Raw genomic sequence first — 15,531 nt, forward strand, 5'->3', positions numbered from 1 at the left:
TTTCAACATTTCTTCAAATTTAATTAAAAGAAGTAAAAGAACCAAACAACAAAACAAAATGTTCTCATTATTTGGTCAATGTAAAAAATAAAAGTTTCATCTGTCCACTTGATTTCTCACTCATCTGTCGCACAATTTAGAAAAGACCATTCAGAAGAAAAAAAAAAAAAAAAAAAAAATTTCACAAATCTTAAGTATTTTTTCAACTTGCTATTTTCTTCCTTTCTTTTTCGCATCACTTCCGAATTTCACACTTTTTCACAATGTCCACATCGTTGTCACACCTTCAAATTTTTCTCATTAATGCGTCCATCCATTTACCTTTCCATTCCTTTCACCTTTCATACTTTCATAAATATCCATTATGCAAACCATCCCCATTCATCCTCTCTAATATTACCCACAGTACCTGCTTGCTACCTATGTTATCACCAACAATAATAACAAAATTTCATATTTTCCGGTAATTCATTCTTTTAAAACCTGTTTTTTACTGCTTTTGCTTGTGAGCTGAGAATTTCCACTAAAATTCATTTGTTGCCCAGTGGCTCTTCACGAAGGACAGCGATGAAAGAATGACGGAGATGTTGGAGTGTGTGACGATACGTTGATTTCCGTTGTAGAATCTAACAAATCAACCTCGTAGAACCAATTCATACAAAATCCCTTTAGATGGTAATGAAATTAGAAAATATTTGCCATGCTCAGAACAAGAAAAATTCAAGAAAACTTGTGTAAAATTTAAAAATTTATTAGTAAAGTTTTTATTCCGCTCATTAATTTATAAAAATAAACAAAGGAACGAATAAAAAAATTATGCAAAAAGATAAATAAGTCGTACGAATTCATAAAATCATAGCTAACAATCTGCGATTTTTTATTTTCTACCGTTTTATTTAATTGAATTTTCAAAAATGTAACTAATTTTTTAAATAAATAAAAGCTTGATAAATATTTGTATAGTTGAATGAAATTAAAGATGAGATCTGCTTGATCAGGATGATCAAACATTAAATTAATATGAAAAGAATCAGCAAAATAGAAATATGAATTAATAACTGTTATATTATCAATAATAATCAGAATAACTTTAAAATTTCTATAAATCAATAAAATTTGTTTGTTTTAATATCAAATTACATGAGTACGATTTAAAAAAAAAAGGTTTAAATGAAATAGAACTATAAAACAAAAAGAGAAAATAGTAATTTGTTGAAATAAGAATTTGAAAGAAATTAATTATGCAAGATAAATGGAATAAACATGAAAATGCGAAATGAAAAGAAAGATCAAATGATTTCAGATCGATATAGTGTCAATGCAAAAACATTCTTTATGACAAGTAGTAGGTTACTTTACTATTATGAATATTGCAAAGCCTTATACATCTATTGCAAATTGTTACCTTACCTTTCTTTATTTGCAGTTTTCTTCTTGCAGTGCAACTACATGACAGGTGTTTTGTTTAGTTTTTTTTTTTTTTTTTTAAATTATAAAAATGACATTAAATTTAAATTTAGACTGAGATCGACAGAAGCAAAGAAATTTAATAAAAAGTTTTCTTTTTTTACATCCATTTAGAGCGATACCTTGATCTTTTCAGTTTATTTTTATTTTAAAGAGTATTTAGCCAGAATAACTTGAGCTAAAATGCTTTTCTGCCAAAAAATCGAATTATGTCATTGTAAATGGACAAAAGAGAGAAACTAAATTCAGAAATAAGATTTGGAGAATAGTTTTGAGTAAATAGCCAAGTGTTTAGATAAGCCAAAATGTTGCATTATCAGTAAACCCTGAACAAATGTTATCACCGAATGTGTTTGCAAACATTTTATTCCTTCACTTTTATATCTTCAATGTTCCGAGTGATTTGAACTGTGCTTTAAAAACAATTATCAGCACACTCTACGGCAATCATTTGGTGGTAAAATTATCAGTGTGGCAGTTGTTTCGTTCAAAGCCTGCTTACCAATTACCGGATAAGGTTGCTGATCGATGATAAAGAACCAAGAATAGAGATGCATACCTTTGAGCCATGGCTGTACTAAGCGACATTTTTCGTCACCATGTGTGGTTGATGAAGTCTGTAATGATAAGAAATGATTTTACTAATAAAAAATTCTTGCCTCTTTCAATTCATTTCATTTTATTCGATAAGAATTAAAATTACGAATGTTGCCAAAACCTTGTATGAGTAGACATAAAATGAAAATAACTTTAGATTAATGATTAATTTTAAGACACCTATTTTAAAATAGATAATCTACCTGTGTATTACATGTGCCACCTGATTCCATTAAACAAAGGTAACTCATTAGACGAGTTCTTTCTCCGGTAATATTGTATCTAAAAAGCAAACAGCTAGTTTGATTGTTTTCTGCTTATTCAAAAATAGAGAAAAAAGTGCTGTAATTCTATTATAATGGCATTTTTAAGATTTTTCTATGATGACAAATTTGATTACCTGTAACCGACACATTTTCCATCTTCAAGCCATTCCGCATCTGTTTTCATGTACGGAGCACTATCCGCCATCAAAATTTGATGCGTAGACGATATCTTTTTCACAAATGGTTTTACACCTCGATCTGTAGCAAAAAAAATGATCTTTATTTTTCTTATTGTTTATTTTCAATTTGATAATAATGACAAGGTAAAGTTACATCATAAATAATTTTAAATTATGTAATTTGAAAATGACAAATGACTTACAGTTGATTTTTCCAGATGAAATGATGCCCAATGGGGACAATGAGGATGACAGATTCGCTTGATTGATACATCTGAATGATGTTCATACAATAAAACATAGAAATTTTTACAGTTGCAAAACTTGGTTTCATTTCTTCAACCTTTGCCGATATTTGAAATGTCACTTTTAATCAAATTTGATTGTGGTAAATTTTTAGATAAATAAAATGTTTTCTTTCTTTTTTTCTGTTCTTTCAAAAAATTTTTTTAAAGTTCCAAATTTTTTTGTAACCGATATTAGAAAATTTAGTTAATAAAAGTTAGACAACTCATTTTAAATTCATACTCACTTTTCCTCACATGCTTGCTGCGTCATAAATATATTTTGACTTTTCCCGCATCCTGTATAATGGAAACCTCTACAAGTATTTGTCTCGGAATTGTAATAGTAACGATTCGACATTGATTCACACCAACATCCACGATCTAATGGATCGGAACATTCGTCTTAAATGAATATAATACGTTTAAATTCAATTAAAAAAAAAAATTTTTTTTTAAAAATAAAATTTATTAGAATTGTCGCTGCAAAGACTTGATGCTCAGTTTCTGATAACATAGCCAAATAATAAAGCCACGCATGAAAAGTTTTCGATCAAATGAACAAACTTCAATTTTGTTTCTTCAAAAACTATAAATTACTGTATAATGTTTTAGCAGTTATATTTTTTTTTCAGGTCATTGAGCAAAAAAAAAAAAAACTATTCCATTGAACATTGCAACTGATATCGATATGATATCACAGCATTTAAACGAAATGATAATTTAAAACGAGTGAAAAAACCAACTTTTTGTTGGAATTTCACAAATTTGTTGACATTTCTCAAATGTATCAAATCGATTTTCATTGCCGTCATTACAACCACCCCATAAAAACTGCTCACAAGTACCTTTGGTTAAGTTATAAAACCACTGATAGCTTAATAGATTACAATTACCCCAATCCGGATATGCAATACAACGCTCTAAAATTATGCAATTATTTAAAATTCATATTTTAAATTAGAACAACGATTAAAGAAGAAATTTCTCAATTTCATTAGAAAATTCTCTTCAAAAAATTGTACATTGACAATATCTAGGAAAAGATTTTATTAACTAGTATTTAAGAAGAGAATATTGATTCTTTTTAAAATTATTTAACATAGACGTTCTTTCTTCTGTGCAAAATTGAACCTTGTAAAGGACGTTTTAAGCCTTTACAAAGAGCATTACAGGAATATTCGGTAGCAAAACGATTTTGATTTCCGTTGCATCCGCTGTAGTTAAACGTGACACACTGTAGCTGAACGTGATTATACGCCCATCGTTGAACACTTTTCCGATCATTCTTCAAACATTTCCCTTCAGTAATTGGTTCGAAACAAACTGAAAAATAAAATTAATTCAAATTTCTTATAGATCATACTCAATAAGAAGGTAATATTAAATATCGCTTGAATGTCAGAAAATCTTTTAATTAATTAATGAGCCGTATAAATTGTATAAAAAAATTACTATACTGAAATATCTAAAGCTAATGCATTGGATTTCATTTCCGACTAATTTAAACCTTTAGGATGTGAAAATTTTTCGAGAGCATATCCTGTCGAAATATATCGACAAACAGCTTCGCAAGTAGATAGATCGTAAAATCGATTTTCGTTACCGACACATCCGGAATACCAGAACTGTTCACAACGTTCTAAAGCTTATTTTGAATATATATATATATATATATATATATATATATATATATACTTTAATATATGTATATATATATACATTATATATATATACTCCAAAGTATATATATATATACTTTGGAGGCTACTAAGAAGGTAAAAAATTGATAGGCTTATCACTGAAGGTTTGATATTGGAATTGATTGATTGGAAAAGTCCTGATGATTGAATGGAAAAAATTAGCGATGCTCAAGAATTACATTTATAAAAATGATAAAATGAATGCAAAGTTGTTGACTGTCAAAAAAATGAAGCGAAAGAATTCGAGATTATCTGTTTATATATATAAGTACCATTCCTCTGATTGTAGTAGTAGCGTATTCCAGCCTTTTCCGCACATTCATCTTCTTCGATTTGCTCTCCACCATCGAGTGGTAAAAGACAATTCGTTTCCAAAGCTACAATTTAAACAAATGACACAAAAATTTTAAAACTTACCCATAGCTGCTAAAAGCTCATAGAATTCTTATTATTTCTACATACGTTTCACTAAATTCTAAAGGAGAAATTGTAAGTAAGAGGTTGACAGATCGAATACCGATATTTTGATAATAAGTACATAATGCTTTGATAACAGTTATCAAGTTAAAGGTTAATCAACGATTGAAATTAAACAAATGAAAATATGAATCAAGCTACATTAATAAGATTAGGTTATATAAACTTTGTCTGAGAAAAAAATAGTAAATAGAGAATTTAGTACCTACGAGATAACCCACGAAATTGATAACACGTTATTTGACATTGACGTAGCGTAAGAAAACGATTCGAATTACCATCACATCCACTGTATATAAACGGTTCACAGCGTTGCGCTTCTCGGTTATAGTAGTAAGAGGGATACCTTGAATACAACTTACGCTTAATCATTAAAAAAAAATTAATAAGAAACCATTATTTCATTACTTGTAATCTTGAAGAGAAATCGATATTTTTTATATCTTTCATTATTAGTTTTTTCCGCAAATTTTCTTGCAAAATAATTGTTTTAAAAGAAAATCTGTTAAAAGAAACTGAAAATTAAATGAGAATTAGAATGGTAAATTTCGGTTACCATTATTTTGCAAAAATTAAAAAAGCTGTTTGATAAAAATTAAGTATAAAACAATGCAAAACTTACATTTTGGAACAATTGCCTAATATCAATGGCTCCAAGCAACGTGTTATCAGTGTTGAGGGTAGCGTGTGTTCTTTATCTTCAAATGGTACGATTTAAAAAATGAAATTAAAGAATTATTTAAAATTATATGAATTTATAAGTAACAGTTAGTTGTATTAATTGAAAATAACAAGTAGCAGCTGAAAAATGGAAAACGAAATTAAATGATGAATGTACTTGAATTATTATTATGTGATTCATGTCAATGTTATACTTTCATCGTTTCTTAAGTTGCAAATAGTTTGCACACTAATTTGATAAGTGTATAAGTTCAAATTTGCTGATCAATCGTCTAATATGTTCGCCGATCTTTATTGATATGTAAACACGTTGCAACATTTTCCACTGACAAAATTAATATCACTGATAAGAGGCGCTTTAATGATTAGATGATAACAAACCTGCTTCTACTCCTGCTTCTGAATTAAACCACTTTACTACGCATTGCTTTTGGCAGCTTGCAATGTTTTCGAAATTATTACCATTATCCGAGATACAACCACTACTCCAGAATATTCGACATTTATTACTCGTTGTATCATAATAATACCTCGGTGTCCAATTTGTGATATTACATGCATCTGCTAATTTCGAATCGAATTCACCGCATTTTGATATTTCTGCAATGTTAATTGACATTAGTTCAAATCCTTTCTATACCAATGTTCTTAATTTATTTGTTAGTAACAAATGGGACCAAATGATTTTTACCCTCCAAATCGATATTTTCGTGCAAATGATCACAAAATCAATTTTTAAATTTATAATGTTTACTTGATAAAATAGGCGTGAACTGATCAAAGTGATTCATCGTGTCATTATTTTCTTCTTCTACTGATCTTTGGAAAACTTTCTGCAGCGAACGGCGAAATTCAGCCTTTAATATATGAAAATCAAAACTACTGGTATTGTCATCTGATGGCGTTTCATTAACATACGAATGAGTCACAAATATTCCGGAAGGATTGCTAGTAGAAGTTGAGTTAGCTGAAATTTCAATTAGTGAGCAAAGTGTAATCTAAATCATACTAAATTGAATTCAATGACATTCTTGATGAAAAAAAAAAAAAAACTTTCGAGAGTATAAGTATAAACTTCTTGTAGATATTTGTTTTATTAATAAAAGTTATTAATAGAAGTTATTTTTAAAATTTTATCAAGAAATGAAGTATAATTACTGTTTATGCTCGATATTTCCGACTGAGTTGCTTTAATAGGCTTAATGTGTGCATCAATAAAAAAATCTGAAAAACTTTTTTTTAAAAAAAAAAATGTTAATTATTAAAGCAATCTGAAACTTTCATTATTTAATTTAATTAATTAGTTGAATTTTTTCTGGTTCTAAGTTAATGAATATTTGTAGAATAACCATCAAAAATATTTCTCATCCGTATCAATTTTCGATGACTATTTGATCGCATGAAACTATATGGCTGTGAGAACATTGCTGAAATTTTTCCGATACGATATGTGTCTGTTCCTATTCGTTGTGATGATTTTTGGGTCTGAAAGATGACAATATGTGATATCATTAAATAGAAAGAATATGAATTATACAGTTTTCAAGAATGAAATGACTAAACAAATCATTGAAATCAAAAAGTTCCCAATGTTTTAGCTTTGCAATTATAAACTACTTTACTTTTGATATTAAAATACAAAAAAAGTGTAAGAACTGTTAAAAGTATATTTTCTGAGAAACATTTACTGACAAATTGCTAACTGATAAAAGAGGTTCAAGAAAAGTGATTTGAAAGTGATTAAAGGTTCAAGAGACATTCAACATTCAGTCATCAAATACTTTTATTCAGTATAAGGTATTTATTAATTGCTGAATTAATTTAAGTCGATAAATTAAACATCAAAGACAAATATAAGCAATGAATTTGATAAGTACCATTCGATCGGACTGCTCGCATAATCTTTTGCAAACTCCGCGATGATAAAACATATTAGTAGGTTCTCGACGTTTCGAGCATGAAATGTCATACCAAAACATTTCACATTTTGAACTTGTTTGATTGTAGAAGAACCGTGGACGCCAATTGAAAGTCTTGCAGCCATAATATTGTTTCATGTCAAATTTTATAAAACACACTGTAAATATACATATATTTTTATAAATAATAAATTAGATCAATCATGAGAAACTGTGGGAAAAAGAAGTGAGATTGAAATAGAAATATGGGCCACAAAAATATTTATTTAGCTATTTCTGTGAAAACGGTAAATAACATAGCTAATAGAAAATATCTTCAAATAGGACCAGAATAAAGAGAAAGCAATTAGCAGCAGCATTTATAGTTACTTGTTTTTTTTAACATTGAATTTTTCCGCTTATCCTCTAATTTGCCATTCTTTTTCCTCACACAGAGTAATTTACAAGCCTGAAAATAATATTCGATTGAAGAAAAAAGGACTAATTTAACAGCTATAAGTTACATTCTTATGATATTACTTTCCTTTTTTGCAATTTTTACTGATTTAAATAGCGCATTTTATTTTTCAAATTCCAAAGAGAATTTTGAAATTAATAAAATTAAACCTTCTCATTAGCAAATATATTCTGATTTCTTCCCAATATTTTACAACCACCATACCAAAAGCGTCGACATCGATTTTCTTTAGCGTCATAAAAATAACGTAGCTCCCAAGTTGGCGCAATCGGCGTAGTTTGACGGCATAATTTTCGATATCGTAGATCAAATGGTTGACTACAGATAGCTAAAACTTATCAAAATAGTGCTCTTTGTAAAAGTTGTTGAACCAAAATTAATTTAAACTTGCAATGCAATATTTATGAATGCTATCGTATATTTTCTAATTAATCAATTAAGTAATTTCCTAATTAGTGAAATATTGATTTTTCAAACTATAATTAAAAGAGAAATGTGAAATTAAAAAGAAGCAATGACTGGAGAAATCTTGTTTCACATGGTTTTCCTGCTTTTTACCACATTTTGCTTGACATTGCCGCCGATTTGAGAAACGATTTTCATTTCCATTGCAACCACTAAAAATTATTTCCATCAGTGTTCTAAGCTTTAATTTTAGCATTTAAGTATTCAATTCAGAGACAGATATTACTTATCACTTATGTAATAATGATTTCTTCTATCAACATAGAAAAAACCTCAAAAAATTTTAAAATTTTACTTCCTAAGCAGAAATTTCAAAGTATCCAGAGAAATCAGTCATTGCTAGTATTCTTAAATTTTCAATAACTTTCATCAAGTTATGAATAAAGTTGAAATCACATCGAAATATTTTGAATATAAAAAGTGTTACTGAATATACATATTGAAAGGACAAAGAAAAGCAATGATTTTTTCATTCTTGAAGCTTATAAACTTTTCATTCTTGAACTTTTCTCTTTCAATTTGTTACCTGTGGCGCAAAATGAACATAATTGTGAGTAATTTTGAATCGTAAGCATACCTGTACATAAATTTGCGACATTTATGATTATGAATATTATAATAAAAGAGTGGAATTCGCTGTGAACAGTTGCCACGTTGAAGAGGTTGCTGCAGTAAAGTTTTGAAAATTTTTGAAATAACAAACGATTTGTATTTTTACATACGTAATTTATTAATATATAAGTTAAAATTGAAGTGAAGTAAGTTTTACAGTTTTTCATTTACGACTTTATTTAAGCATATTTAATAACCATTTCAATTGTTACAACCACAAAAGCTTTGCACTGAAATGTAAAAAAGTTAATTCTTCTTCTACGTTATTTCATTCTTTTCTTTTAATTACTTTTAAGTAAAGTAGGCCTTTTTGAATACAATAAAATGGTATGCTTTATTCCGGAAACCGGAATAGAGTTGATAGAGTTGAGAAACGAGTTATAAGAAATAATTTGCTGTTTGTTAGAAATAAAAAGCACTATTAGATTACAAATTTTAAATATTAAAATGAGAAATGTCGTTTTCATTTTACCTGACATGGATGATTTCTATCATTTGATAGTGTGGCTATTAATTTAAATATGGTACCGCCTGTTGCTGCTTTATTAAAAGCTGGGAGAAATACAATTAACAGAAGCGCATGTGTCGCATCCATTTGTTTTAAAATACTGAAATTGGTACTATCATATTTCAAAAACCAAAGACAGTTTAATTAGCGATTTCCTCGCTTTATTGTTTTTTATAAAATATCGCAATTGCTAACTGCTATATATTCATGTAACCTAAGCATTGTTTTCAAAGAAGTTCCGGTTTATTTCCTGATCCTGAAGACCTGATTCCACATTCGACTCCTTGTTTCTTTCGACAAATCTTTCGACAATACATTTTACAGTTGAAAGAAAGGCGAAATGGAAAATATCGTCATTAAAATATTGCGCCCAATCAGATATATTACTGTTGCGCAAATTTAAAAAGCATTATTTTCGTCATAAATTCAAGATATTTCAATGAATATGATGAAATTCACTGGAATTAATGTGATTTGGCATGCTAATCTCTCTTTTAAACATTCAAAATTGAAAATGCTAAATGAGCACTGAAGCTATTATCATGCAAACTTGAATACTTGTGTAAATGATTTTTATCAGTTGTCGATGATTAAAGTCTGATAGTATTTGGATGCTGAAAACTTTACAGTTACAGTTAAAATTGCAGCTAACAGTTCAATTGAATTCTGTAATAATACTTCCTGAAGAAATTTATCCCAGATAATTTACTTTTATTGGAAGTAAATTTTCCAATAATTGCAATATATCAAATTGTTGAAAAGTATTATTGCATACAATGCTACTCTTTTTACAAAGAATCGATCTAAAGATATCATTTTTGCTAATTAGCGAAAATCAGAAAAGAAATATAAAAAAACTTTTAAGCAAAGTTTAAAATCTATTGACAATCCACAAAAAATTTTCCAATAAATTTCTATTGGTAAACATTTTATTTATAAATTGATTTAAATTATTTTTATATACAATCATGACAGCGTCCTTTTCTTGCAAATTTTTTTCAGTTTGAAAATTTCTTTTTCATGCATCATAATTTTTTGTGTTTAAAAAATTACAATTCAAAAGTTTTTTCTCCAAAAATAACTATTTCATCCATTTCTTTTTAGTCATTAAGTAGTTTTCTGTTATATGCTTTTCCTCTTTAGATAACTCTTGGAATATTTAAATGTGACAATCTAAGATGATTAATACAAAATGAAATTAGAAGTGAGTTTAACCTCTGAATTGATAATTCAGAATATGATAAACTCAGACATAAAGAATTATTACAAATAGTTTAATGAATTTTAGCTGAATTTTTCTTTTTCATCTTTTTACACTAAATTCATAATATGCGTTTTGATAAGAACGTGCTAGATTATCAGATCATTTTGAATACTAAACTATTTTAAGAATTAGATTTAAAAAATAGATATCTTGAAATTTGTAGTAAATATAAAAAGTATTACTCATAAATTGTTACATTGAATGCTTCTATGTTTTTAAAATGAGAATTTAAACCGCTATCGTAAAAAAAAAAAAGTGTAAAATTTGACACAGTGTATAGATGTTTTGATTTTATTTATAGAAAAGAAATAAGTGGAAAAATATTGATGACCTGACTGTCTGATAGTGCAAAGTGTTATCAAAGATAAATGTTTTATTCGAGAAAAAAAAAAAAATACTACAGGAAAAAGTGAAATCTTTTCATTTATCTTTCATTGCAGTTAAAAGGCAAAATGAATCATTGTAATGAGTAAATGTTAAATTTTATGAACAAATTTTTAAAAATTAAAATTTTTAGCTCATTAGAAATTAATCAAAACTCAAATTTCTAAACAACTAAAAAAAATGGATAATATAATGTCACCTATCTGTCATTCATTTTAATTCATTATATAATATATACTATTACATTCATGTTAAATTAACAAAATTGTATAACAATTAATTTAGAGAAACTTTTTTAGATCGCAAATATTATTAAACCAAAGTATATAATTTTAAATTTTCCCAAATTTGCGCTAAAATATGAAAGGCAAAAAAATCTTTAAAAATTTTTATTTGAAAAATTTTTAAGATTTCTTTAAAGTCTAATTAAATAATAATTATTTAAAATTTTGTAGGTTCTTTTCCATGTTCAAAACTAGAGAACGAATAGTAATCTGTGTTTTAAAACAAACAATCAACAGATTCAAACATATTATTGAAATTGTAAAAAAAAAAAAAAAAAATTTAATTTGAAAATTATAACTTCTTGAACATTTTACGCATTATATTAAGAGAAATTTAATTAGAGACACTGTTTTGTCTCATTCTTTGTGCTATATAAAATTGCTTTATTTTATTGAAATTATTTTATTCATTAAAACAATGCTCAAATGTTATTTCCGAGATATCTCAAAGGATCAGTGGTATAACTTGTTGTTAAATTTACAATGCATCCTTTCATATTGCTAAAATATTGTCCTAAATTAAAAATTTTATTTCTATTTCCAGCACAAAAATAAATCTTTAAAAACAATTTTTTTCAAACTTTTTTTTTTAAAACGTCAAGCAATAATAATAAGAGAATAATAACTGTACTTTTATTATACAATAAATATTGGCGATGTTATAATTATAATAATGCAACAACAAATTATTTTGCACATTAATCTTTCTCTCAAATTATATTACTCATTTAATTAATTATTCATTGTGAAAGTAAGTTTAAACTTGCCAATTGTTTTATTGAATTATTAAAAATTATTCGAAATGTATTAATTCTGAAGCCTCAACCAACTCAATTTATGCTTTTTTTTTTTTTAATCTAAAAATAATTATTCAATCAAAACAATCAGAAATAATTTAAAAATATTTTTTATAAATGAATACCATTATTAAACTGAGTTTTTCATTTTTAATAAAAAAATTTCAATGTATAAAACAAAATTTAAAAAAGACTAATAAACGAAAAAAAAAGTTTTGTTAAAGCTGATCCAATGATAACGATATTCCCGTGATATTTGTTAGACCAGTAAAAGAATACTGAGTGATTGTTTTTTTGCAACGCGGAAAAAATTCACAAATAAAATTTGATTTTGAAAAAGTATTTTTGTAAGTGGTCTATGCCCATGAGAATGCTAAAACATTCATCCAAGAATTCTTGAAAACAAGAAGTATCATTGTTAGCATATAGCTTTTCAGTTCATTTCACTGCTTTCTAAGATGAAAATCTGTAATTCAATTCCTTCTAAAATTTGAATCTATAATTCAATTCTTTTTTTTAGATAAATTAAAGTTCCATTTTTATAAACTAATAAATGATGTAAGTATAGAGAGGGGAAAAGTTTCAGCTAATATTATATAGCTAGAAATTAAAAGATTTTATAAGTACTAAGACTTTCCATTTTATGCAAAAAAATTTTGAAATGCAAAAATATGAAAAAACATTTCAAAAAATTTTAAATAATTTTTATTTTTCTGAAAAAGTTTTGAGACAAAATAGCTTGATAACATTTATTATTCGACTATGAAGAAAATCAAAAAGAAAAAAAAAAAAAAAAGATTGCTAAAAAAAGAGCCATGTATTAGTATCTTTTTGAAATGTAAAGAGGGAAAAAGTGGAAAAGATTAGAAATTTTAAAATTCATATATCACTTTGAAGGAATCTTCACAACAAATAGCAAATTTTCTTTTGTATGAAAATTTTTGACGGCAAGAAAAGGAAACGATTTGAAATAAAATTTGTTCAACAAATTTTCAATGCTAAAAAAAAAATAAAACTTCGCAGAAACTGGAAACAACACTCAATCAATTTTATCACAAAAAAAGAAAAAAGAAAAAAAAAAACATACATGAAATTGGCCAATGAAAAAAGAAAGCAAAAAAATGAAAAAGCAATGTTGTTTATTCGATTATTTGTTTGAATATTTGTTAATTTGATGTTAAATTAAAAAGTTAAAAAATTTGAGAGAAATGTTGAAAAAGTAAAAAAGGCTGCAAAAGCAATAAATAAAAGTGCAAAAAGATCATTCCTTAACACACTGATTATTTTTTTATTTTTATTCTTTTTTTTTAAACGATCGTTTCATTCGCAAAAACTACGCACTGATTGTTGTATAGATTAGTTCCTTTTCCTCAATGCTATTTTATCCTTTTTTTTTTTTTCTTCATTCATTTATTTTGCTTTGAGAAATGAATGAATGAATTTAAATTATAGATTGCAGCAATAATGCTAACATAATTAATTAGCTAAAAATGATAAGAAAGTATCGATTGATAAAGTGATCTTTGTATTTGATTGATTAAAAGCATTTACAAAGTAATTGAAATAGAAAACAGATTCATATATCATGAAATTAAATAGAAATGATTACAAACAACATTAATTACACAAATAATATGATTAAATACGAGTGTAATGAGTGATAAACAAGATTTGAGAAGTATTTCTTGTTTAGGATTAGCTAAGTTAGCTCAAAGGATCTCTTCAAAATTATATATGATAAATGGTATATTGCGCATCTGAAGAAATTTCCGCTATAAATACTTTACCAAATGATTGATCTCATAGAATGAAATTTATTGAATGTATGCTAATAAATCAGCCAAAAAATAAAGAAATGTTTTTAGATGACATTTCTTATCCGTTGTATAGCAATGAAATAATGAAATATCATGGAGTGATTCACGGGAAGAAATTCGAATATTCCATGAAATGAGGACAAAACATTCACTGATATCATCCGAGTTTACACTCTTAATTTTTGCAATCTTTTACAGCAGGCGCTGTTGTCGTGTTATTATTCATCAAGCATGTTAAAATAACTTGTTTTACTTGTTCATGTGCTGCTAGCTTTATACAATTTAATAAATAAATATGGTGGAATTATGTAAGTTTATTGAAATGATATGAAAATTACAATGTTAAAATTGCTCTTTGAAATTAAACATACATCCAAAATGACTAACATCAGTTTTGAAGATAATTTGTATACCCTAACCATATCCAGTCATGTCCAGACCCATTCATTTTGGCCAAGAATTTTTAATCCCACACAGTAAAGGCAATTTTTCTCGAGGACCAATGAATTGTATTTAAATGATCAGTGATAATGTTTAATATAATATTATCATTTTATACTTCTTACAAAGATCATTTAATATTAATAAAAATATAAGAAATATTATTAGTGAATCATGTTTTATGATTTATTTATCAGAAATCATATGTGTTTTACAACTAACAAACATATTTATTTAGGATTAAACACAATTTTTTTATATAATGGAAATAAATACGAAAAAAAATAGCCAACGAAGCTTTTTTAGATAGTTTTTAATGAAATTTAAATTCAAATAGTTTTAACAAAAAAAAATTCCTTACTTAATTCATAATTTTGAGAGAGCTAAAATAGACTAATCAGTAAACAATTAAATAGAAATTAAATTGCTTAATAAATCAGAAATGAGTATCCGAATGATATATGATATGATATCACGAAAATAACAGGTAAGCTTTGTTCAGTTCAATACAAATATAATTCTTATACTTAAGTCTACACCTAATTTTTCATATCTAAGTGTAATAATGACGAAAAAGAGAACTCACCAATTTATTATCTTTATTTTAGCTTTTTTTTTTTTTTTTTTGGGAGGGAAGGAGGGAGGGGGGGTTAATCAGTTGCAAAAAAAGAGAGAAGTAGCTATGATAAGATATGCAATATTTATAGAAGCGCTTAACATTTTTTTCCCTTCATCACTAGAATAAGTAATTAAAATTTTTTCAAAATCGGGTATTTCTCATTTTGAAATAAAACAAAAAAAGTATTTCTGCAAGAGAACACAAATATTACTGAAAAATAATAAAGAGAAAAGGACTAATAGTATCGTTGCCAATTTCAACTAATGAGAATATGCATTAATAAAATTAAATCTTATAAAAGTGAATGAAA

General features: G+C 26.6%; 1 protein-coding gene across 1 annotated transcript; it reads right to left on the reverse strand.

The window, feature by feature from the left end:
* Nucleotides 1–1,895: 1,895 nt before the first annotated feature.
* Nucleotides 1,896–9,702, reverse strand: Bma-mec-1 (Kunitz/Bovine pancreatic trypsin inhibitor domain containing protein; the record flags this gene model as incomplete). Its single annotated transcript, XM_043082208.1, has 21 exons — nt 1,896–2,084; nt 2,268–2,346; nt 2,465–2,588; nt 2,713–2,783; nt 3,042–3,198; nt 3,540–3,716; nt 3,928–4,119; nt 4,304–4,435; nt 4,769–4,873; nt 5,183–5,319; nt 5,596–5,671; nt 6,036–6,254; nt 6,409–6,621; nt 6,813–6,878; nt 7,004–7,139; nt 7,532–7,731; nt 7,943–8,021; nt 8,180–8,358; nt 8,550–8,647; nt 9,073–9,161; nt 9,580–9,702. The coding sequence occupies 21 exons, from the start codon at nt 9,700–9,702 to the stop codon at nt 1,896–1,898; spliced, it is 2,841 nt and encodes a 946-aa protein (XP_042938142.1).
* Between the last annotated feature and the right edge of the window lie 5,829 nt (nt 9,703–15,531).

Source organism: Brugia malayi (assembly GCF_000002995.4).
Source record: "Brugia malayi strain FR3 genome assembly, contig: Bm_v4_Chr4_scaffold_001, whole genome shotgun sequence".
NCBI lineage: Eukaryota > Metazoa > Nematoda > Chromadorea > Rhabditida > Onchocercidae > Brugia > Brugia malayi.